Below are 26,213 nucleotides of genomic sequence, written 5' to 3'. Positions count from 1 at the left end.
TTAAACCAGACAGCTTTTAGGGAAACACTTGTGACCTCTTGTTGGGTTAAGCCATGGACAAAGAGTAGCCAGCAGTTAAAGCTTACATTTTTCTGCGTCGGTAGGCCTACTCTGTCTGGGGTGGCAAGGTTGGCCTAACTTTTGAAAGTACCAGGCTCCTAATGACGTCTCGATTTTAATTATTTGCAAACAAGACATACTGATTTTGCATTGTATACATATGATAAGGTGAACACACAGGCCTCTTTCTGTCCATTCTTAGCCTGTAATTTCAGTAATTTGTGTGGTATTCATATTCTGATATGTGGAATTATGTAGAATTGCATGAAATGTTTATAAAATACAAATACGATGCAATTATTTTACTATAAAGGAGATATTTCCACCCCTACTCTTGGTCAAATATATTTTACTGAAGGGAGGGCCATCCATTTTCATTTCGGAGGGGTCACATTTTTTCCATGTAACCCTTATTATAAATAACGTTAGCAAAGAGCAATTTCTCAAGCAAGAATTTATCTAGAACTGTTTGTCACCAGGCAGGCCAAAACTCCATCACACCAAAACGGGCAGAAATTTCAGGCGGTCTTTTCAAAACTGCTCCTACACCAAATGGACATTATCAGAATTTTTTACATTTCACAGTATTATTCCAACCTCATACAGTGCCTTCAGAAAGTATTCACATCCCTTGACTTTTTCCACATTTTTGTTGGTACAGCCTGAATTTAAAATTGATTACGTTTAGATTTAGTGACACTGATCTACACACAATACCCCACAATGTCAAATGTGATTTTATTTTTTTATTTTTTTTACAAATAACTGAAATGTCTTGAGTCAGTAAGTATTCAACCTTGTTATGGCAAGCCTAAATACGCTCAGGAGTAAAAATGTGCTTATGTTGCATGGACTCAATAATAGTGGTTAACATTACATTTTTTATGATTACCTCATCTCTTTACCCCACACACACAATTATCTGTAAGGTACCTCAGTCGAGTAGTGCATTTGAAACACAGATTCAGCCACAAAGACCGGGGAGGTTTTCCAATGCCTTGCAAAGAAGGGCACCTATTGGTAGATGGGTAAAACATTAAATCAAAGCAGACACTGAATATCCGTTTGAGCAGGGTGAAGTTATTAATTACACTTTGGATGGTGTATCAACAAACCCAGTCACTACAAAGATACAGGCGTCCTTCCTAACTCAGTTGCCGGAGAGGAAGGAAACTGCTCAGGGATTTTACAATGAGGCCCATGGTGACTTTAAAAACAGTTAGAGTTTAATGGCTATGATAGGAGAACTGAGGATGGATCAACAACATTGTAGTTACTCCACAATACTAACCTAATTGACAGTCTGTACAGAATAAAAAATATTCCAAAACATGCATGCTGTTTGCAATAAGGCACTAAAGTAATACTGCAAAACATATGGCAAAGAAATAAACTTTTTGTCCTGAATATAAAGCATTATGTTTGGGGCAAACACAACACATCACTGAGGACCACTCTTCCTATTTTCTAGCATGGTGGTGGCTGCATCATGTTATGGATATGCTCGTCATCGGCAAGGACTTGGGAGATTTCTTTGGGATAAAAAAAAGAAACGTAATGGAGCTAAACACAGGCATAATCCTAGAGAAAAACCTGCTTGTCTGCGTTCCAACAGACACTGGGAGACACATTCTCCTTTCAGCAGGACTATGACCTAAAACACAAGGCCAAATATACAATGGAGTTGCTTACCAAGACGACATTGAATGTTCTTGAGTAGCCTAGTTACAGTTTTGACTGAAATCGGCTTAAAGATCCAGGGCAAGACTTGAAAATGGCTGTGTAGCAATGATCAACAACCAACTTGACAGGGCAAATATTGTACAATCCAGTTGAGCAAAGCTCTTAGACTTACCCAAAAAGATGCACAGCTGTAATCGCTGCCAAAAGTGATTCTAACATGTGTTGACTCAGGGGGTTGAATACTTATCTAATCAAGATACTGTATATTAGTGTTTCATTTTTCCTGAATCTTAAAAAAAATATATGATTTTTATTTTGTAAAAAAACTACTTTTTACATCCATTTTAATCCCAATTTGTAACACAACAAAATGTGGAAAAAGTCAATGGGTGTGACGGTATTCTGTGTGTAAAACAAATGAAAACCTTGCTTTTGACTGCACTGGGCTTTTAAGGGGAAAAGACTGCACTGTGCTGTCGGCTCTGTGCCAGCTTTACCTTCCTAATACCTGCCTCTTCCCTGTTACCACCACGGCAGGATGATGAAGACCATTACAAGGCTGCACAGGGCCATGATGGTGCTGGAGTACTTCACCAGCCACTCGTGGGTGTGGAAAACTGACAACGTCACCATGCTCATGAACCAGATGGGCGCTGATGACAAGAGGGTACACTTTAAATCCACCCACCAGTCACACACACACAAACACACTTGTAGGACGCACATATACACACACTTCTAGGACACACACACAAACTTGTGTAGGGCACGCACACTGGTAGGGTGGCAGACAGACGAATGGCGTATGTTTGAGATTGTAGCCGACGCACAATTGAATAATTCATCTTGGTTTTGAATGGAGTAATTGTGTTGGATAGTCAGGGCCTGGCTGAAATGTACAGTGAATATACGTTGGTCCAACAGAAACCTAGTGATAACATGTTTCAGATTGTACTTTTGTAGACATTTTTCCTCTACTACAAACTTGCTATCCTTACAATATGAAATGCTCTTGATGTTCTTTTAATCCAGACATTCAACTTTGACGTGCGACAGCTGAACTGGGCAGAGTACATGGAGAACTACTGCATGGGGACAAAGAAGTATGTCCTGAACGAGGCTGAGTCCGGCCTGCCAGCTGCACGCAAACACATCAACAAGTAAGATAAATGTCTATCTGCATGTGTTTTTGTACAACAGAATTACAGTGCCAAGGTTTATTAACACAACCAACAATACATACAAATCATAACTCCAGATACACACCCTGACTAGGGCTTAGAGGACACACACAATGAATTAGTAGCAGGGCAATAAATAATACTAAGTATCCTAGACTTAAGCCTTGCATGTAAAACACTTCTAGGAGAATCTCATGCAAACTTCAGATAAAGTACACTGAGGCCAGTTCATTAGGTACACCACTCCATTCACAATTTTTTTTCAGCTCTTACAGACATGAGTCACGTGGCCGTGGCTTGCTATATAAAGCAGGCATCGAGGCATTCAGTTACTGTTCGATTGAACGTTAGAATGGGCAAAATGAGTGACCTAAGTAACTTTGAGCGTGGTATGATTGCCTGTGCCAGGCTTGATCCAAGTTTACCTTAAATGTCCCTTGCCCAGGCGAGGGAGAGTGATGATCGGAAAGGCATCGTCCTTGGGTGAAATCTTGAAATTGAGCGTTTTATAGGCTCCTCACTACGAGACTAAGCCAATTTGCCAACGCTAAAATCAATGTAATCTATAGAGTCATAATTTTGTCTGAAATGCTGAAAATGCAGCCATGTTGCTTAAATTTGACACTTCGCAGCCACCAGAGTATGACACGTGACTACAGTTTGCATTGAATTGTGGATCATATCAACCCCACAAGTGATCAAAGTTCTTCACTCGCTCCCTCAAGCTAAATCGAGGGCCGAGGGGGCAACGTTAGTGAATTGGACGTCCACTTAAAATGGCAATCAAACTGCATCCGGTTTCGACTGGGATTTCCCCCAAGGGAAAGTGGCTAGCGCGAGGGCTGAGGGGGTAAAAATAATGTGTTTGGACTGCAGCCCAATTGAGCAACGTTTCCATGCCCCAAAGAATTCAGGCTGTTCTGGAGGCAAGGGGGGTCCGACCTGGTACTAGATGGGTGTACCTAATAAACTGACCACTGAGTGCACACTCAAGATGAAACACTTTGAAAGATGGTAACACATTTGTGATAATTAGCATGCAAAAGCACACACATTAATTCATAAGGCTGTTCTATAATCAAAATAGCCCCTCCAAAAGACAGCCAGCCCTGGAGGAAGTGGGGAAGTGGTGACAAATAAGACAGATATTCAAAGACTTACAAGGACAATTAGTCTGCCTGCCAAGACAACCCCAAATCTTTTGCCTGAATACCAGCTCATTCGCTTAGGGTGGACTAGACCAAAACATCAGACTCTTACCATGGTTACTCAATGGATTTTCAGTCTGACCGAAGTCGCCCTAAAAAAGATGCAATAGTCTCTACAAGCCAAAATGTTGAATGCAATATTTACACTTACTGTACCGGTTGTACATGCTGTGGGTCCTTTTGGCGGTAGGAGGTGGAGATGGGGGATCCACAGGAAAGTGTTGTTTACCCAACTTTTTGCGGCACCGGTAGGTTCTGTCGCTTGTATTTTCAAACTCTTGACGCATTGCACAATATGTAAACAATAGCCGAATGTAACCAAACGTAGTCGACCAAAGCACGTTTACTCGCAATCAGCTGGAAGTGTTTGCCTTTCTGTCTGGTTCAGTTAGGCTCGGGCCATATTGTGCAAGTGTTTGTCATGTGCGAATTGCATCAATATTGAAAATACAAACCAGAAATACAAACCGATATACAGACCAGCGTACTGAAGGTCGGGTTGATAACACTTCCCTGTGGATATTTTGTATCAGATGACCTCTGACATAGGGACAAAATGGGCAGACAGTGGGTAAATGAAGGGACTGTTCGGGAATGCTGAGCCTACATGTTAGACGTGTGTGTCAGTATTTCATGCTCGGATTGTAAAAGAGGCTACTACCTACCTAATGTAAGGGACACGAACTAAGGTTAAACCTAACACGATAAGAGCAACGAAAGGATTCTCCAACGCTCTCTTTAAAGTTGATAAGCCATACCCTTTCCCGGTCTGCACAACTATGAATAGGGCTTCAATGCCGAGTCTCTCAGACGGCGTTGAGCGCTTCTCTAAAACAGCATCGAACACGTCACCGACACGCAAATCATTGTCTTACATGGCTGTTGTTTAGGTGAGTAAGCGGTAAAGCATTCTGAGAGAAAGAAACAGAAGTTAGCCTACCCAAACGTTTGACAGAGTTTGACAAACACAGCCAACTGGGTGAACAGGGATGTGCACCGTTCCCTGTCCTCCGAGGAAGAACCAAAGATGCCTTGAGGAAGGTTCTGCTCAGGTATTTGACATTACTCACCTCATACCACCCACTAGGTGCCACTGGCTACAATAAGAACTATCCTCTTATTAAAAATGCCCAAGTGATCTTGAATAATTAATTGTCATGGCTTTGACATGGTATTTTTCTGTTCTATGATGCACACGTTTCTTTCCGTTTTTTGGGATCACTAGCAAATCCCAATGTTTCCCTAGTATCCTCTGCTCTATAATTAATTGTTGCTCACAAAATTCAAAGGGTAAATCTCTATTGCATGTGACATCAGGAAAATTTATCTTTTAAAGGGTTACTCCTATTCCTGCTAAATTGTATTGCAGCAGATACATTTTCCTAGCGTAGTGGATGTATTTACTAATCTCCTGAGAATGCAGGTGAATGCCTCTCTACATGCAAGCTACCATGAACACGTCATTGTATTTCTTCAGTTACCTCAAACTGATCTCCATGGCAACTAGGCCCTGTTCATATAAAAAAAAGATGTATGTCTGTCATCCTTTTGTATGTTTCAGGTTGAGGAACATCCGCTACACGTTCAACACGGTCCTGGTCGTGTTCATCTGGCGAGTGTTCATCGCGCGGTCCCAGATGGCCAGGAACATCTGGTACTTTGTGGTCAGCCTCTGCTTCAAGTTCCTGTCCTATTTCCAAGCGTCCAGCACCATGAAATGCTGAGGCCACGTGGTGTAGTCAACCTGACCCCGTCCATCCACCCTCCTCAACCCAGCAACCCCAGTCTAGTCCGCCTTCTCTCCCTCCTGACCAGCCCCCCTTCAGAGACAGAAGCTATGTATCCGACAAGGCTTTGCAAATCCTGGAACTAATTTGAGTCACTTAATCTACTGTATGTGATATGTCCCATTCTCTTTGCAGTGTGATCCCTGATGTGGGGGGTTGTACTGCATTTGACTAAGCATGACTCTAATCAGACCCCAGGTCCTGTGACGCTCCCCTTGCACATTGATAGTCAGCCAGACAGAGTTATTGATGCCTAGGTTGGTTGTCATGGAGATGGAGCACTGCTTTGCTGACTGTCCCCAGGGTGGTCAGGCGGTGGCTTTGATTTAATGCTTTAAATTTTCCTGCTTGAATGGGGTGAAGGCACCCATATACTGTATGCTTGATGGTGGCAATGACTAATTCCCAATGACATGATCAAGCACAAGGTAGATATAACGGGATGGCTTTTTACAGTGCCTAAAAGGTATGATTATCCTGCATCAGCTGACTTTGCAGAGCTGGGTTTTTTTCTTTTTTGTTGCATTTGTTTTTTCTTTCATTTTTATGTTGCATTCAAACAATTTCTGACTGGACTGTCCGCTTATGATTCTGGCCCAAATACCTCTTGGCTCATGTAGCTCAGATCAGGCAACTGCTCTGAGGATTAGATTTTGGGGAGTTTGTGTATTCTAGGGTCTCTTACACTGCTTTCACTGAGAACAGCTTTTAGAAATGCGCATCTACAGTTGAAGTCGGAAGTTTACATACACTTAGGTTGGAGTCATTAAAACTTGTTTTTCAACCACTCCACAAATGTGTTGTTAACAAACTATAGTTTTGGCAAGTCGGTTAGGACATCTACTTTGTGGGTGACACAAGTAATTTTTCCAACAATTGTTTACAGACAGATTCTTTCACTTATAATTCACTGTATCACAATTCCAGTGGGTCATACACTAAGTTGACTGTGCCTTTGAACAGCTTGGAAAATTCCAGAAAATGATGTAATGGCTTTAGAAGCTTCTGATGTGTGTACGTGTGAATGTATTTCAAGGCCTACCTTCAAACTCAGTGCCTCTTTGCTTGACATCATGGGAAAATCAAAAGAAATCAGCCAAGACCTCAGAAAAAAAATGGTAGACCTCCACAAGTCTGGTTCATCCTTGGGAGCAATTTCCAAACGCCTGAAGGTACCACGTTCATCTGTACAAACAATAGTACGCAAGTATAAACACCATGGTACCACGCAGCCGTCATACCGCTCAGGAAGGTGACGCGTTCTGTCTCCTAGAGAGGAACGTTCTTTGGTGCGAAAAGTGCAAATCAATCCCAGAACAACAGCAAAGGACCTTGTGAAGATGCTGGAGGAAACGGGTACAAAAGTATCTATATCCACAGAAAAATTAGTCCTATATCGACATAACCTGAAAGGCCGCACAGCAAGGAAGAAGCCAATGCTCCAAAACCGCCATAAAAAAGCCAGACTACGGTTTGCAACTGCACATGGGGACAAAGATTGTACTTTTTTGGAGAAATGTCCTCTGGTCTGATGAAACAAAAAAATTGCCATTATGTTTGGCCATAATGACATCATTATGTTTGGAGGAAAAAGGGGGTGGCTTGCAAGCCAAAGAACACCATCTCAACCGTGAATCACGGGGGTGACAGCATCATGCTGTGGGGGTGCTTTCCTGCAGGAGGGACTGGTGCACTTCACAAAATAGATGGCCTCATGAGGAAGGAAAATGATGTGGATATATTGAAGCAACATCTCAAGACATCAGTCAGGAAGTTAAAGCTTGGTCGCAAATGGGTCTTCCAAATGGACAATAACCCCAAGCATACTTCCAAAGTTGTGGCAAAATGGCTTAAGGGCAACAAATTCAAGCTATTGGAGTGGCCATCACAAAGCCCTGACCTCAATCCTATGGAAAATGTGTGGGCAGAACTGAAAAATCGTGTGCGAGCAAGGAGGCCTACAAACCTGACTCAGTTACACCAGCTCTTTCCGGAGGAATGGGCCAAAATTCACCCAACTTATTGTGGGAAGCTTGTGGAAGGCTACCCGACCCGTTTGACCCAAGTTAAACAATTTAAAGGCAATGCTACCGACTACTAATTGAGTGTATGTAAACTTCTGACCCACTGGGAATGTGATGAAAGAAATAAAAGCTGAAATAAGTCATTCTCTCTACTATTATTCTGACATTTCACATTCTTAAAATAAAGTGGTGATCCTAACTGACCTAAGACGGGGAATTTGTACTAGGATTAAATGTCAGGAATTGTGAAAACTGAGTTTAAATGTATTTGGCTAAGGTGTATGTAAACCTCTGACTTCAACTGTATGTCCATTTTAAAATAACGAGTAACTGTTTTTCCCCATGTTGGTCAATGTCACGGGCATATATTTAACTGTCTGGAATTGGAGTGTTGTGTTCTGCTTATGTATGTCACATGTTTTATCTAGTTTGGGATACTCCATGCATGGGAGAGTCCTCTCCTCTTTCCATCCGAACACCTTTATCTTTGTGTCTTGCTATAACTTTCAAAGGTGGTCTTTATCCAATATTTGCCTGGGTAGGTGATGTTTTTTACTTGTCCCTTTTCCATGTTGTCTTGTACATATTGTCTACGATGTTGGACTTACAGTACACTTTCCTGTGGTAGTACGCTGCATGACTTTCATTCGGAGTGTCCATTTGTCATATAGTCACTTATACCTACCATAGATGTTTGGCCAGATTGTAAGATAGTCCTTTGATCTGTGCTCACATGATCTGTTGGGAATAAGATTAATAAGTAATCCACTTTCCGGGAGGTTTGTATGAATTGTGCCTGACTTGTCTATTACAAAATATTAGAGGTTCGTCACTAGTTACCACAGCCAAAGAGTTCTACAATTTCTCCTCTTAAAATAGGATTTTAAACCTAACCTTGATCACACTGCCAGCCTTATGCCTAACCTTAAATGAAGACCAAAAAGCACGTTTTTGTTTTCATGAACTTTTACGATATTTTGACTTTGTGGCTGTGCTAGCTAGTGGAAACCGAAAAAGAGCAATCGGATCTATGTTTTCTAATCAGTTTGTGTACAACTCTATTTAGGTAGACTTCAAGATCTGACTTAAAGTATTTTTATGCTATTAAACAAAATAATTAATATTACATGGCTATTTATTTACTAAAGAGAAAAGCTTGAGGAAACAAATTCACCTGATCCAACTTCAGCTGCTGCATACCATTTTACTTGTGGGATTTACTGCATTATGTTTAAACTGTTTTATTTACATTTACATTTTAGTCATTTAGCAGACGCTCTTATCCAGAGCGACTTACAGTTAGTGAGTGCATACATCATACATTTTTTTCATACTGGCCCCCCGTGGGAATCAAACCCACAACCCTGGCTTTGCAAACGCCATGCTCTACCAACTGAGCTGCATCCCTTTTTATCAATTCTATTGTCAGTTCTTTTAAGTGTACAATTTTTCTCAGAATAGTTAATAGAGCCTGACTCTTTGCACAGCTTACTAAACTGCCTGATTCCTGAAAATTAAGGGAATACTGTAGTTGCTTCTATTTTAATATGAATTAACAACTTGACATGTCCGTTGTAATAACTTTTTTTTAAGCATTTTGAAAGGGATCCTTACTTTCACTTTTTTAATCCATTTTCTGTGTTTGATTTGAAGATTTTAGTGTTTAATAGTGTTGTTGTTTTTTTCTGTTGTGGCTTGCTATTATTCTTGTATAGTATTGTTAAACTTGTCTTGCAATGGAACAGCCAATTCAGGGTTTCCTAGGAGCTTGTCTTGCCATTGAAGAAATAAGGAAGTGGAGCAGACCATTTCTACTGCTTCCTTTTATGTTGCTAGGGATTCATATTACTGGATCATTGCACATCTGTAACTTTTACATTCATTCTGGTTTTACAGCATCATATCCCAATACCGTCTGGACAGAAATTTTGATTTAAATTAATATATTCCTCTTGCCTTTTGTCTGCACATTTTTTTTAGTTGTCCTGTTTCCTCTTTTATAGTTGTAGAATGTAGTCCCCTAGAAAGAACTGTACCCTCTAACCAATTTGTTGTCTTTACCATGACTGTCAGTTAATGTTCCAGAGTATGCGCTCTGCATATTTCATGGAGGGTTTAAAAGCTCTTTCCACAGTCAAGGTAAATGTTTAAAAAATCAATGGGTGCCTTTTGTTTGTAAACCAAAAAGAAGGAATAAACTCTGTTAAATCCTGTTTGTGGGAAGTTTTGTTGTTCTTAACTCTATTTTATGTTGTGCGGTTGAAAAATAACTTGCCATAGCTTTGTTCTTAAAAGCTTTTTCTTACTCCAGTGGTCACCCCTAGGTAGAGAGGAGCTGGTAATACTGCTTGATCATTCCAGTAATACTTCTAATTTGGTGGGTGCTTATTTGTCCCATTTCACACAAGTGTGTATTTATACGTGTGTGTGTGTGTGAATTGGAAATGTGTTTTTTGCATATCCCAAATCCCCCTGAGACGCCCTCGGAGACTGGGGTCACAGCCAGGGTCTGACATTATCAACGGCAACCCTGGAGCAATTCTCAAGGGACACACTTTTTTCACCTTCGAGGTCCAGAGTTGAGTTTGATGGATCTAGAATGTCATTGTATGCTGTAGCGTTAAGATTTCCCTTCACTGGAACTAAGGGGCCTAAACCATGAAAAACAGCCCCAGACCATGATTCTTCCTCCACCAAACTTTACAGTTGGCACTGCATTCGGGTAGGTAGCGTTCTCCTGGCATCAGCCAAACCCAGATTTGTCCGTCGGACTGCCAGATGGTGAAGCATGAGCGTTTCCACTGCTCCAATGGCGGCGAGATTTACACCAATCCAGCCGCCGCTTGGCATTGCGCATGGTGATCTTAGGCTTGTGTGCGGCTGCTCGACCATGGAAGCCCATTTCATGAAGCTCCAGACGAACAGTTATTGTGCTGACATTGCTTCCAGAGGCAGTTTGGGACTCAGTAGTGAGTGTTGCAACCAAGGACAGACGATTTTTACACTCTTCAGCACTCGGCGGTCCCATTATGTGAGCTTGTGTGGCCTACCACTTTGCGACTGAGCCGATGTTGCTCCTAGATGTTTCCACATCTCAATAACAACACTTACAGTTGACCGGGGCAGCTCTAGCAGGGCAGAAATTTGACGAATTGACTTGTTGGAAAGGTGGCATTCTATGATGGTGCAACGTTGAAAGTCACTGAGCTCTTCAGTACGGGCCATTCTACTGACAATATTTGGCTATGGAGATTGCATGGCTGTGTGCTCGATGTTATACACCTGTCAGCAACGGGTGTGGTTTGAAATAGCCGAATCACCTAATTTGAAGGGGTGTCCACAAATTTATATTTTGTTGATTAAAGAAAATAGAGGTGTCGGTAATAGTATGAAATCGATTTGTGAGAATGATTCATGCCTGTTTGAGAGTGTACTCTTTTGCTTTAGGATTATGTGCTCGCCAGGCATCAATGAGGTTGTAATCACAGAGTATATGCTGGAGAGCCTTGGTTGCGTGTGGATTGTGGTTGGTCTTATTAAATTTGTTCTGCATGTCCAAAATGGCATTCATGTCTTTCCCAATAACCAGATGGAATTCAGTTCATTCTAACAATATGCTGTTCAGAGAATCAAAAAATGTAGGTTAATATGAATTTGGATTATACACATTAAAGTCCAATTTCTTTCCATTATGGATACATTTAAGGAAAGTGATTCTGCTTTCTTGATCTTCGCCTTTACCCAAGGTAATTTTGAGTTTCTTATGGATCATTATGATACCTTTAGTTTAGTTTGGGGCTGACGAAAAAGCAGCTAGTTTGTACAAATGGTTCTCTATTCTATGAATCCTTTTGGAGCAGCTTTATATAGACATCTGACCAGCTTCTTTACATTTAAGTCATTTAGCAGACGCTATTATCCAGAGCGACTTACAGATTGGTGCATTCACCTTATGCATTAGAAGAATACCTAACAGATCTTCCTCACCACTTAGCATACCAGCGATTGTGTCGAGTGTTTCTCTGATTCTTTTCAGACGCTCGATTTAAGTCATACTGCCAGCCAGGATGTGGCCCCCTAGTGAATGGAACATGTTTTTAGCTTCATCAGGCCTTCTCACTAGAGATCCCTATCATCTGGCTGTGCCAATTCCTTGGTTTACCGTTGTTGCCAAGAAACTTGACCCTAAAGATTCTGCTAGGATATCATTGCAAAGGCAAGGTTTTGTTTAACTGCACAGGAGTTGATACTGTACAGGACTAGAGCGGAGTCACAAATGTACTGTTCTTTGATAGCTACAGTAGCTGACTAAACTAAATGCTTGCCCAAGAGTAATAAGGCTTCCAATGTCTTTTGTATTAGTAGAATTTGCTACCAGGGGATAGATGTTTAAAAGCAATATCGCATTTGAACTTCAATTCTGTTTCTTGAGGCAAATGGTCTATTTTTCAGTGTGATCATGGCATCCAGAAAATGTAGTGTTGTAAGAATTGCCATTTAGCCTTTCCTAACGTAGTCAGCTTCAACTAGTAGTTGTCTTTTTGTGGAGAAGACCTCTGCTGTTTTGAACTGCATTTAGCATTTCTTCCACTTCTATTCATGGCCTTGATAATAAAGTAAGACTGTTGTCAACCTCTCCTAAATAATTAATGCGTCATAATGCCCTGCAGGTTGACGTTTACTGGGAGGAATCTTGTCCTGGAGGCAGAGTTTAGCTATTCCAAGCAGATGGGCCAGCTGGAAAGTCAAAATTGGCTATATATCGTACAAATTCATGAAAAAAAAAAAGTGACTTTTGGTCTTAATTTAAGGTTAGGATTAGGCATAAGGTTAGCAGTGGGGTTAGGGTTAAGTTTAAAATCAGATTGTATGACTTTGTGGTGGTGCCAGCTAGTGACTTCCCTAAAGAGCTGCCTCCAGTACATGAGTCATCCCAATAAATGCCAATATGCTTTGTCTCTTGGTTTAACTGAGAAAATGCTGACGTAAATGTAGTGGTGTTGACTTTGAGACAAAGAACGACAACTGGAAAGAAATTAAGTGGTTAAATAATGAATGGGTCCCTACTGTAAAATGATTTCAGTTAATCACTGGCCACCCATTCTCAAAACCCATGATGGTCAAAATGTTCCAGAATGCTCCTTACAACTCTTTAATGAGAAACACCAGGTTAGTTGCCACCAAGTCAGATGGGAGATTTGTGACAATTATGAGATTGAGTCACTAACAGTGTAATTACTGTTTTGTATGAATCCATGTTTTTTTATTATCTGAATCAAGATGCATATCAGGTAGATGGGAAACCCAGTGCTGGAACAGTCTGGAACACCTGGCAGCTGCAGCCTGGCAACCGTGGTCTGTGCTGAGGGCTGAGTCACTACCGAGCCTGCCCAGTGGGAGTCAGACCCAGTGGGAGACAGACCCTTTGGCAGGGTAAACAGGATCCACAGGCTCAGGGGCTTAAGACAGTGGCACAGTGGGATGCCCTCATACTTTGATGCAAGCAAGCAGAAAGCACGCACACACACTCACTCACTTTATTCATTTTTTTTATTAAAAACAATTGCATTTAAAAATGTGGGCTTATTTACAACATGATGTAATTTACACTAAACTACAGTTATCACAAAACATTTGAGAATAAAACAAGCATAAATATGAGACTGAAAATATATGAAAACTATAAAGTAAGGTACATTTAACTCTGATAGGCTAAATTATTAATTTTGTTGCTAACACGATAAAAGCAAATCCCTTAGGGAAGGTACAGAAGCATAATCTTGGGACAGTTGTCCCATTATTAATACATAATTTCACTTACAGCTTTTAATCATTTTAATAATGAATAAGTGATCCACTCCAGCATAATAAATTAAAGCTCAATAAACTCATCCCAAATAAATCAATATAATGTACTGTAATAGCAAGAGTGTATGTGAGGTCTAGGTTCGCTTTGATACCATGGGTCTCTGTTCCAAATGCCTTCTGTCCAGGCTCTGTGGTGGTTCTATTCTCAGGATGGTCTTGTAAAATGGGATGTTTTCATATACTGGGATTTGATCCTCTCTCTGAAGGTCTGTGTGTGTTACACATGCCTGTGTGTAATTTTCAAGGCACATAGTCTTGTTCAAAGTTGTGTACAGTGGGGAAAAAAAGTATTTAGTCAGCCACCAATTGTGCAAGTTCTCCCACTTAAAAAGATGAGAGAGGCCTGTAATTTTCATCATAGGTACACGTCAACTATGACAGACAAAATGAGAAGAAAAAATCCAGAAAGAATTTATTTGCAAATTATGGTGGAAAATAAGTATTTGGTCAATAACAAAAGTTTCTCAATACTTTGTTATATGCCCTTTGTTGGCAATGACACAGGTCAAACGTTTTCTGTAAGTCTTCACAAGGTTTTCACACACTGTTGCTGGTATTTTGGCCCATTCCTCCATGCAGATCTCCTCTAGAGCAGTGATGTTTTGGGGCTGTCGCTGGGCAACACGGACTTTCAACTCCCTCCAAAGATTTTCTATGGGGTTGAGATCTGGAGACTGGCTAGGCCACTCCAGGACCTTGAAATGCTTCTTACGAAGCCACTCCTTCGTTGCCCGGGCGGTGTATTTGGGATCATTGTCATGCTGAAAGACCCAGCCACGTTTCATCTTCAATGCCCTTGCTGATGGAAGGAGGTTTTCACTCAAAATCTCACGATACATGGCCCCATTCATTCTTTCCTTTACACGGATCAGTCGTCCTGGTCCCTTTGCAGAAAAACAGCCCCAAAGCATGATGTTTCCACCCTAATGCTTCACAGTAGGTATGGTGTTCTTTGGATGCAACTCAGCATTCTTTTTCCTCCAAACACGACGAGTTGAGTTTTTACCAAAAAGTTCTATTTTGGTTTCATCTGACTATATGACATTCTCCCAATCCTCTTCTGGATCATCCAAATGCACTCTAGCAAACTTCAGACGGGCCTGGACATGTACTGGCTTAAGCAGGGGGACACGTCTGGCACTGCAGGATTTGAGTCCCTGGCGGCATAGTGTGTTACTGATGGTAGGCTTTGTTACTTTGGTCCCAGCTCTCTGCAGGTCATTCACTAGGTCCCCCCGTGTGGTTCTGGGATTTTTGCTCACCGTTCTTGTGATCATTTTGACCCCACGGGGTGAGATCTTGCATGGAGCCCCAGATCGAGGGAGATTATCAGTGGTCTTGTATGTCTTCCATTTCCTAATAATTGCTCCCACAGTTGATTTCTCCAAACCAAGCTGCTTACCTATTGCAGATTCAGTCTTCCCAGCCTGGTGCAGGTCTACAATTGTGTTTCTGGTGTCCTTTGACAGCTCTTTGGTCTTGGCCATAGTGGAGTTTGGAGTATGACTGTTTGAGGTTGTGGACAGGTGTCTTTTATACTGATAACAAGTTCAAACGGGTGCCATTAATACAGGTAACGAGTGGAGGACAGAGGAGAAGTTACAGGTCTGTGAGAGCCAGAAATCTTGCTTGTTTGTAGGTGACCAAATACTTATTTTCCACCATAATTTGCAAATAAATTCATTAAAAATCCTACAATGTGATTTTCTGGATTTATTTTTCTCAATTTGTCTGTCATAGTTGACGTGTACCTATGATGAAAATTACAGGCCTCTCTCATCTTTTTAAGTGGGAGAACTTGCACAATTGGTAGCTGACTAAATACTTTTCTTGGTCTTGATCAGAGCTGTGTACGTGTCACTGTTAGGGTCAGGATGGACATGGACACTGCGTGTGTCTGCTATGGAATTATCTCTTCCTGTGAATCTCCTCTTCAGGATGCAGTAGGTGAGGACAAGCGATCCAGCAGCCAGAATGGCTCCCACCCCTACCCCAACAACAGGAGCCCAAATAAAAGCAACAGGAATATGAATAGGAATGAGACTTGAATTCTCTCCCCCTAAAATGTTCCGTGCCTCACAGTAGTATTCTCCACTGTCTTCAGAGCTGATTTTAGTGATGGTATGACTCTGCCCTGAAGCTTTTGGTGAAGTTGTGTTTCTCTTCAACCAGGTGTAATTCTGCACTGTTGGGTTGACATCACTGTTGCATGTCAGAGTCACTGAACTGCCCTCCACTATTTTACCAGAGGGACTGACTGACACTGAGGTGCTCTTTGGTTTGTATCTGACAGTGAGATTCACTTCTGGAGAGTGGAGATCCTCATGGCCTTCTACAGCACAGGAGTAGCCACCTCCATCCTCATTGCTGACTGGGTTTAGGTACAGGCTGTTGGAGTAGGAATAGTTGTTTGTTATAGGCCGTCCATTCTTATACCAAATAAAGGCTGTGTTTGGACCCAGTGTACATTTGGTTCTACATCTCAGTATGGCACTCTCCCCCTCTGACACAGATGTAGTATCCAACTCCAATAGGACATCTGTGACAGTGAGCAAGACATGAGATCCAGCAAACTTCCCTCCTGAAATGGTTCTGAGCCTGAACCTGTACTCAGCTGAGTCATTCTTTCTCAAGCCTGTGATTTTCAGGGTACAGTCATTCTCCTTATTTCCAGGAATACGGTACTCCACACGACCCACATACTTTGGGTCCTGGCTCAGATCTTCAGGCTCCCCTCTAGGCCCCCATTTTTTTAGACCAGAATGCTTTATTGATCCGGGGGTCGTTGGGATATGTGTAAGTGCAGGAAATGTCCACTGATGTCCCCTTTAAGGCACACATATATCTATTGACGGTAGTGACACTGACAGTTGTGACCATGAACACACACTGCAGGAGAGTGGAGATTCTCATGGCCTTTTACAGCACAGGAGTTGCTGCCTGCATAATTACTGCTGACTAAGTATCGGTACCAGGGAAAGGTGTCTTCTTGTAGATATTGTCCGTTCATGTACCACATGTAGGTGGGGTTGTCACTCAGAGGGCAGGTGGTGCTACAGGTCAGTGTCAGTTTCTGACTCCCTGTCACCTTCACCTGCAAGTCTGTGACGGAAAGAGCTGTTCCCGGTAAGCTTTAACCCAACCCTGAAGTCTGTTTATGAAATGAGAAGGGATACTCGGCTGAGTCTTCCTCTCTCAGGTCTTTGATTCTCAGGGTGGAGTGACCACTTTCTGTTCCAGGGTACTTCACACGACCTGAATACCCTGGGTCTTCTGTTAGGTCCTCAGGTATCGACTTATCTCTCCACCTATCACTTTGTTTGGCACTAAACCAGAATGTTGATGTGACTAAATATCCACTGGGATATGTGTAAAAGCAGGTTAGGTCCACTGATGAACCTTTCAAGATACAGATTTGCTTCCGAGTGTAAGACACACTCCATCCATTGTAGGCCAGTATCACTGCAACACAATCAGACATCATAAGATATTGTGTTTATTTTTGTAAAAAAATTTGTAGATAACCTTGAAATGAGCATGGTCTAATTGACTCAACAACCAAAAACACAAGTTTAGCTTTCTTAGTGAACCAGAAAATCCATCGTTATTTCTGGTTGTTTATCAAAATTAGCTGGCTTACTCATTGAACCTGCTTTGTAGTATACCCCTATGCACATACTGTAAGCACAACAACATCCTAATTCTTCCAATGTGATGTCGACACTACTTTTTCTGTGTGCGTGTGGTTGAAAACAACAGATCAACATTACTCAGAGAAGAGTAAGGACAATGTAAGTGACACTGGGCACACTAGAAGAACATTTAGAAGCATCTTATTCTGATTGTTTTATGATATTTGTCTGTAGGTCACACAACAATACTGATAATAAGGAGAAATATAGTGCTATTATTTACCATACCTCCCACAGAGAAGAGAAAAGCCATGAACATACTTCCTTCTTTTGTTACAGCCATGTTTCACATCCTGCAATCAAAGAAATGAAATCAAAATAGACAATAAAACACACTTTATAAGTGTTGAATAACCTGACACCTAAATTGAGGGGAGAACCATCATTATGGTCTTCTTTTTTAATACAGAAATCAATAAAACTAAATATGTGAAACCACAGTCCATATATTTATTTATACTGTAGGCTAATGTTCCAGCAACACAAATTCACTCATTTTAAAAAGTACAGAGTAGTATTCCTATGCCCAGAAGGATGACTAGAAACAAATCATTTAGAAAATATATATCAGAAAGTATACTGTACTTACAGCGGGGGGAGTGACGTCCAGTCAATAAGCTAGTGAGCTGAGGTTAACGGGGCTACAGGTAATGCAGAGCTTATTTCCTGCCTATTTATGCAATTTCCTGCATGGCGACTTGTAATATGTCACTAAATGGCTTAACACTGTGTGTGCATCTGCATATGGCTGTTTATTCATATGTGGATGCAAAGTCTAAAAATACCCTTGTTGAAATCCCCCAAAATGTACACTTTCACCTTACCAGTTTGATTTTGTTGTAGAACTTCTCAGCTTCTCAGCAATCTTCTGCCACACGCAATTGCTAGAATTATAATACAACTTTCAAACTACACTCTTTAATGAGAAACACCAGGCTAGTTCCCATCAAGTCAATTGTGAGATTTGTGACAATTGTGAGATAAGATGTGTATTGACTGTTTAATTAATCCATGTTATTCATTTATTTATCTGAATCAAGATGCATATCAGGTAGATGGGAAATCCTGTGCTGGAACAGTCTGGAACAACTGGCAGCTGCAGCCTGGCAACCTTGGTCTGTGCTGAGGGCTGAGCCACTACTGAGTGTGCCCAGTGGGAGTCAGACCCAGTGGAAGTCAGACCCAGTGGAAGTCAGACCCAGTGGAAGTCAGACCCAGTGGGAGTCAGACCCAGTGGGAGTCAGACCCAGTGGGAGTCAGACCCAGTGGGAGTCAGACCCAGTGGGAGTCAGACCCAGTGGAAGTCAGACCCAGTGGGAGTCAGACCCAGTGGGAGTCAGACCCAGTGGGAGTCAGACCCAGTGGGAATCAGACCCAGTGGGAATCAGACCCAGTGGGAGTCAGACCCAGTGGGAGTCAGACCCAGTGGGAGTCAGACCCAGTGGGAGTCAGACCCCCCGGTAGGGTAAACAGGATCCACAGGCTCAGGGGCTTTAAGACAGTGGCACAGTGGGATGCCCTCATACTTTGTATCTGCTCTGTCATTTGTCATCTCCCGTCTGGATTACTGCAACTCGCTGTTGGCTGGGCTCCCTGCCTGTGCCATTAAACCCCTATAACTCATCCAGAACGCTGCAGCCCGTCTGGTGTTCAACCTTCCCAAGTTCTCTCATGTCACCCCGCTCCTCCGCACACTCCACTGGCTTCCAGTTGAAGCTCGCATCTGCTACAAGACCATGGTGCTTGCCTACGGAGCTGTGAGGGGAACGGCACCTCCTTACCTTCAGGCTTTGATCAGTCCCTACACCCAAACGAGAGCATTGCGTTCTTCCACCTCTGGCCTGCTGGTCCCCCTACCTCTGCGGAAGCACAGTTCGCTGCTCTGGCACCCAATTGTGGAACAAGCTCCCTCACGACGCCAGGACAGCGGAGTCACTGACCACCTTCCGGAGACACTTGAAACCCTACCTCTTTAAGGAATACCTGGGATAGTGTGTGTGCACACACACACACACACACACACACACACACTCTTTCAGCATAGATTTCCCTGCTGTGCATTCTAGGAGTAGCCTACAGTATGTTACAATATTAGTTCAGAGCAGATACACTTGTGCTGTACAAACTGGGTTTGTGTGAAAGTCCTCTGTATAAAGTACAGGACATTCTGTCACATTCCCAAAGGTTGCTTGTCCTATGACAGTCAACAGCTGACTGATGTTGTTGTCACTGATGTTCACTTGTGTCCTGACTATCAACCAGACTACTCCACTGCTCCTGGTAAGTAAACCCCCATTTACATCACACCAGGTCTATCACAACAGATTTAACTCCATATGTGGAATAATGTGTCAGTCTTGATGTGTGTAAAAGGTACTTCATTGTTTTCAACAGAAAATCATGGTTGATTTGAAATGTATTGTTTTGATGCCGTGTTTCCTCAACTGTACCAGTTCCCTGCCGGCCAAGCAAGTCCCATGTGTTCTTGGTTTTGGTATGCTTGAAATGTTGTGGCTGAAAGAGCATTGAGCAAACTTTAGAGCCTCTAGAATCACATGATTCATAAGATCCACCATAAGACCTCTCTATCACCTCAGCATCATAGAAGATTAATTTAGCATTCATCCAAAAAGGCAGAAGAGTTCACGAAGTCAAATGAATTGTTCCCATTTCCTGTGCCATGTCTCATAAACTCTGCTTCAAAGGTCAAGTTGACCATCATGAGAGGATGTCTTTGTCAATAGGCAGCAGTAAACTAGCCTGGAGCTCAATCAGCAAGGCACAACATTGTACAACGTACAGATAGACATATGTTATGTAGAACAACATGCCTCTCTGACATGTAGAATAAAATAACATGTCAGCTCTATTCGTTACATTTCTGTCTGCAATGTCCGATAACGTTTGCCTACTGAATGTGGCCCTGTTCCTCTCTAACTGTTTTCATGGCCCATTGATTGATAAGATGAAAATCAGCCTTTAAATCAAATCAAAGTTGGTCGCGTACACAGTTTGGCAGGTGTTATAACTGGTGCAGCAAAATGCTTATGTTACTAGCTCCTAACAATGCAGTAAAATGTCAAACAATTAAAATGTAAGGACAAGAAATCAAGAACGGTGGGACGAATCTGATGAACAACCCAAATAGCACTGGAGCAGTAATCAAATGCTTTCATCTCTTTTATTCTGTTTTTTTAGATCTATTTACGTTTTTCTATTTATGTCTATTCCCCAAGTCACTCCTCTCAGGTCTGCGGTTCCTTTAAAAGTTTGGACCTCTGAGGATTCTCAGCATTGTCCAGGGTGGTTTATGGATGTCTTGGCCCTCCTCTTTGGTTGATTTTATGGTCTTGTTTCGTCACAGACAGCGAGGAGCCACTGCTTACATTATACTGATCCTGCCCTAGATTTAAGACACTGACAGAATAGTTGGAAACTATCAGATTACAATACCATGGATCAGTTTCAATGCGGGTTCCATTGTTTAAAAAAAAAAGTCTGGCTGTGTTGGTCTCCCACTACAAATGACGGTTCACCAGAGATAGTTGTTGTCAAGCTCTGAGGGGGAGTCACCCTGAGCACTGTTGTCTGAGGCAGTATGCAAGTCTAGCGTGTTACTCTGTCTTCCTCACTATGACTCTAGCCGAGCTCTGTTCTTTACAGACGTCTGCAGTCTGGTTAACAAGGAACCCTACCCACATAGTTACCCCCCCCCCCCCCCACCATATAAACGCCCTTGTCTTAGCCAGCAAGACCCCAGTCAGGATGGGAGGTTCACGGGTGAAGACAACTGGGGTTCTACTCTGTCTGTGTTACTGTCTCAACACTGGCATTTCAGATGATCTCTCTGGTAAGTTATTAAATGTATACCAGTAATAGGTTAGCAGGGTACACAGATTCATAGATACATATATTGAATTTTGGAAATTTTACTTGAATGTCCAATATATATATATATAAAAAAGTATGTGGACACCCCTTCAAATTAGTGGATTCGGCTATTTCAGACATACCCGTTGCTGACAGGTGTATAAAATCGAGCACACCGCCATGCAATCTCCATAGACAAACATTGGCAGTACACTGGCCTTACTGAAGAGCTCAGTGACTTTTAACGTGGCACCGTCATAGGAACTGTTCGTCGGGAGCTTCATGAAATGGGTTTCCATGGCCGAGCAGCTGCACACAAGCCTAAGATCACCATGTGCAATGCCAAGCATCGGCTGGAGTAGTGCAAAGGTCGCCACCATTGGACTCTGGAGTGATAAATCATGCTTCACAATCTGGCAGTCCGACAGACGAATCTGGGTTTGGCAGATGCCAGGAGAATGCTACCTGCCCCAATGCATAGTGCCAACTGTAAAGTTTGGTGGAGGAGGAATAATGGTCTGGAGCTGTTTTTCATGGTTTGGGCTAGGCCCCTTAGTTCCAGTGAAGGGAAATCTTAACGCTACAGCATGCAATGACATTCTAGACAATTCTGTGCTTCCAACTTTGTGGCAACAGTTTGGGGAAGGCCCTTTCCTCTTTCAGCATGACAATGCCCCTGTGCACAAAGCGAGATCCATACAGAAATGGTTTGTCGAGATCGGTGTGGAAGAACTTGACTGGCCTGCACAGAGCCCTGACCTCAACCACATCGAACACCTTTCGGATGAATTGGAATGCCGACTGCGAGCCAGGCCTAATCGCCCAACATAAGTGCCTGACCTCACTAATGATCTTGTGGCTGAATGTAAGCAAGTCCTGCAGCAATGTTCCAACATCTAGTGGAAAGCCATCCCATAAGAGTGGAGGGTGTTATAGCAGCAAAGGAAGGACCAACTCCATATTAATGGCCATGATTTTGGAATGAGATGCTCAACGAGCAGGTGTCCACATACTTTTGGTCATGTAGTGTATTTTGTTGAAAAAGCCCTAGCTTTTTTTCCACCTACAGGTTCAAAGTGCGGTCTTCCACAGATCAGAAACCTCCTTGACGGCTCTTTGAGAATCGTTGGAGGGTTGGAGGCAAGATATGGATCCCACCCCTGGTTGGCAAGTGATTTCCTTTTACTGTACATGTAACACCCCCTTTTGAGAAATATGGCTATGAGGGTAACACAAATGCAGGCTTTATTTCAAGCTTTATTGAAGAGATAGCACTGTATGAAAGATGGGGTAGGGTGAATCAGAGGGCAATGGGCCAGATTCGAACCCATGCCGACTCTGGCATACATGTGTGCCGTGGTCAGGGGCTGTAACCGCTGGACCACACAGGCCACACAAATACAGGCTTACAGACATCACAATGACATGGAATTTGGGATGATTTGAAGGTTTCACTGAGGTTCAGGGGTTCTCATTTCTGTGGAGGGGCTATCCTGACTGAGCGCTGGATCCTGACTGCTGCCCACTGCTTCTCCATCGTCTCTACGTAAGTTCCATCCCATCTCAAGTCCAGGTAGTCCCTCCCCCTTTCAGTCTGACTTCTTCCATTTGGTGCATAACGAACATGCCCCTAATGTCTCCGATGTTTGTTTTCTTCCATAGAAACTTTCTGAGGAACGTTAATGTTGTGATTGGGGAGTACGACCAGAGGGTTCCTGATGAAGAAGAGCAGACCTTCACTGTGGACACCATCAAAATCCACGACAAGTACCAGCATGCCTCTCCTATGAGCTATGACATAGCTCTGCTGGAAATCAATGGACATATCCGATTGGGCAGGTTTCTTCTCCGTTATAGTGACAGGCGGTTGAGTATGTTTTTACGGGCCGTAATGTTCTGTACTGTAGATATAACACACCCTTTATGGACATTATAATGTCTATGTCATTGACTGAGTTTGGCCAGACATTATTCTTGTCGGTGTAGGAAATATTTTCTAAAGTATCTGTGCTTACATCGTCTGCAGGCCCCAGTGTTCAGCCCATTTGCTTGCCTCTGCCCAGTGAGAACTTCCCACCCAGGACCAGCTGCCTTGTGAGTGGATGGGGACGGACCAAAGAGCGTAAGGCCCAGACTAACTTTACATTCATTTCAAACTAGCACATCAACATGGACACTTTACTCTTCACTTGAATTTTCTGGATGTTTTGATGATGGAGACCTAGCCTGATCCCAGATCTGTTTGTGCTGTCTTATGACCATGGTTTGACCATAAGGAATTGGCAAGACAGCACAAACAGATCTGGGATCAGGCTAATGGAAACCCACTGTATTCACATTCAGGTGGTCGTCTACCTGCCATTCTAAGAGAGGTGCAGCTGGAGTTGGTGGAACCGGCTAAGTGCAAGTATGTTCTCCAGACCCTGAGACCCACACAGCAGGCCCTCACTGTGCTGTGTGCTGGGCCTGAGAGAGGAGGAAAGGATACCTGCCAGGTACACAAGATAGGCTACAACACAGTGCTGTCTGCATGTCAAAATCTATAACAGCGTTATTATGCTTCAGTGATCTCTGTCCAGTTTCTGGTGGAGGATCTCTGGACAAATGGGGTTATTTTCAATCATACAGTTCATCTGTCCATAGACTTCTCATCATTCCTTTGAGAGGTCCCTTATCAGATAATGTTGTGTTCTCCCATCTCCAGGGGGACTCTGGGGGTCCTCTGATCTGCCCCAGGGAGGATGGCCACTGGGCCGTGGTGGGGGTCACCTCCTGGGGGAAAGGTTGTGGCCGTAGCTGGATCAACAACAAGGCCAAGTCGCCGGCCAAGAGAGGATCCCCAGGGGTCTTCACTGACGTCAAGATGCTCCTGCCCTGGATCAAGATGAAACTCAGAGAAGGTTATCTAACACTTTTTGATCAGTGTAAGCCATGCAGGTCTAGATATGTATAACAGATGGTATAACAGATGGTCTAACAAATTATTTTGTTGTTGTGTTTTGTTCAACAGCAGATGCTAACCCAAAACAAAGGTCCAAGTCAAGTAAGTTGTATTTATTCTCATCAATTCCACAATGCTTATACTTGCATGTTTTGAAACTGCGCCCATGTCCTCTTTGTCATCTAAATAGCTACTTCAATTTTTACACAATAGCTCATTTATGCAATTTGTACAATTAACCTTTACTGTATGATGTTATCGTACTCTTTGGAGAGTGTATTTGATGGTGTGTGTTTGTGTGTGTGTACTGTGCTGCAGGACTGTGCAGTGTGAGGGATGGGCCTGTGAGCGGTAGTGAGGGTCTCATCAGAAACCCAAGCCTCCCAGGCCATCTCTACAACAACAATGAGTGGGTGTAATCCAGTGACAGTGCACAGGCCCGTTGCACAGGGGGAGTGAGGGAGAGCTGTGCTGAACTGAATGTGCTCATTGAATGCCCTTGAATTAAGTATGCTTTTAGGACTATTTATTTTCAGGCCAGTTTGCCCTCACCACTCCCCAGCTGGCACAGAACGTTCTAACAACCATATGTTTCTTAGAGCTTGGTGGAAGGGGGGTTGTCCTATGGTTATTTTCCTGACAACCTTCCCACAACTTGCTTGGCTTTGGAACATTCTCAGCACATTTTAAGGAATTTGACAAAAAAACATTATTTTCTTGGAATTTAAAGGGGGGGCCTACTAAGCTATATGGAATTGTTTTAAGAAGGTCTTACCAAGGATCATTTTGCTATTTGATTTTGTATTTTAAGAAGTATCAAAAAATAAAATACAAAATTATCTGATGAAAATGTATTTGGCCTTACTGCTATTAGCCCATACATTTACATTTACATTTACGTCATTTAGCAGACGCTCTTATCCAGAGCGACATACAAACGCATTGAATAACAGATTCACTACATGGAACAACAGATAGTCCACAAAAATAAATTTAAAGGAAGTGTCTATCCTATATCTGAGAGATATAAGAAAGATCAGGTTATTCTTTTTATTTTATTTTTTTACATGTATTTAACCCCTTATTTTTGGCACTAAACAGTCTCCATATATACAGTACTTTTCGACTGGGTCTTGTGAGGCCTGTGGGCATCTTTGCAAAACAACCGACATGTACTTGTTCTAGAGAGTCTCCTTTACATCAGAGTGGTCAGTGGGGGAAAAAAGTATTTAGTCAGCCACCAATTGTGCAAGTTCTCCCTCTTAAAAAGATGAGAGAGGCCTGTAATTTTCATCATAGGTACACGTCAACTATGACAGACAAAACGAGAGAAAAAAAATCCAGAAAATCACATTGTAGGATTTTTAATGAATTTATTTGCAAATTATGGTGGAAAATAAGTATTTGGTCACCTACAAACAAGCAAGATTTCTGGCTCTCACAGACCTGTAACTTCTTCTTTAAGAGGCTCCTCTGTCCTCCACTCGTTACCTGTATTAATGGCACCTGTTTGAACTTGTTATCAGTATAAAAGACACCTGTCCACAACCTCAAACAGTCACACCCCAATCTCCACTATGGCCAAGACCAAAGAGCTGTCAAAGGACACCAGAAACACAATTGTAGACCTGCACCAGGCTGGGAAGACTGAATCTGCAATAGGTAAGCAGCTTGGTTTGAAGAAATCAACTGTGGGAGCAATTATTAGGAAATGGAAGACATACAAGACCACTGATAATCTCCCTCAATCTGGGGCTCCACGCAAGATCTAACCCCGTGGGGTCAAAATGATCACAAGAACGGTGAGCAAAAATCCCAGAACCACACGGGGGGACCTAGTGAATGACCTGCAGAGAGCTGGGACCAAAGTAACAAAGCCTACCATCAGTAACACACTAC

At 42.5% G+C, this 26,213-nt stretch overlaps 2 protein-coding genes across 2 annotated transcripts in view; both read left to right on the top strand.

Annotated features, from left to right (window-relative positions):
• LOC311135215 (fatty acyl-CoA reductase 1-like) overlaps positions 1–10,150 on the top strand; it is a 46,126-nt gene extending 35,976 nt beyond the window's left edge. Inside the window, exons 10-12 of the mRNA XM_084169145.1 lie at positions 2,281–2,410; positions 2,776–2,903; positions 5,694–10,150. Coding sequence (XP_084025271.1) covers positions 2,281–2,410; positions 2,776–2,903; positions 5,694–5,856 — 421 coding nt within the window. The 3' untranslated portion in view covers positions 5,857–10,150. The remainder of the gene's footprint in view (positions 1–2,280; positions 2,411–2,775; positions 2,904–5,693) is intronic.
• Positions 10,151–22,588: 12,438 nt separating this feature from the next.
• On the top strand, positions 22,589–24,733 carry LOC311134870 (ovochymase-2; the record flags this gene model as incomplete). Its single annotated transcript, XM_084168641.1, has 8 exons — positions 22,589–22,600; positions 22,822–22,919; positions 23,036–23,244; positions 23,400–23,495; positions 23,717–23,868; positions 24,078–24,273; positions 24,384–24,416; positions 24,633–24,733. 8 exons carry the CDS (start codon positions 22,589–22,591, stop codon positions 24,731–24,733), a joined length of 897 nt encoding a protein of 298 aa, XP_084024767.1.
• Positions 24,734–26,213: the final 1,480 nt, after the last annotated feature.

This window comes from Coregonus lavaretus, assembly GCF_964263955.1.
Source record: "Coregonus lavaretus genome assembly, chromosome: 9".
Taxonomy (NCBI): Eukaryota; Metazoa; Chordata; class Actinopteri; order Salmoniformes; family Salmonidae; genus Coregonus; species Coregonus lavaretus.
Note: the sequence above shows the minus strand (reverse complement) of the source record. Positions and strands in the feature narration are given on the sequence as shown.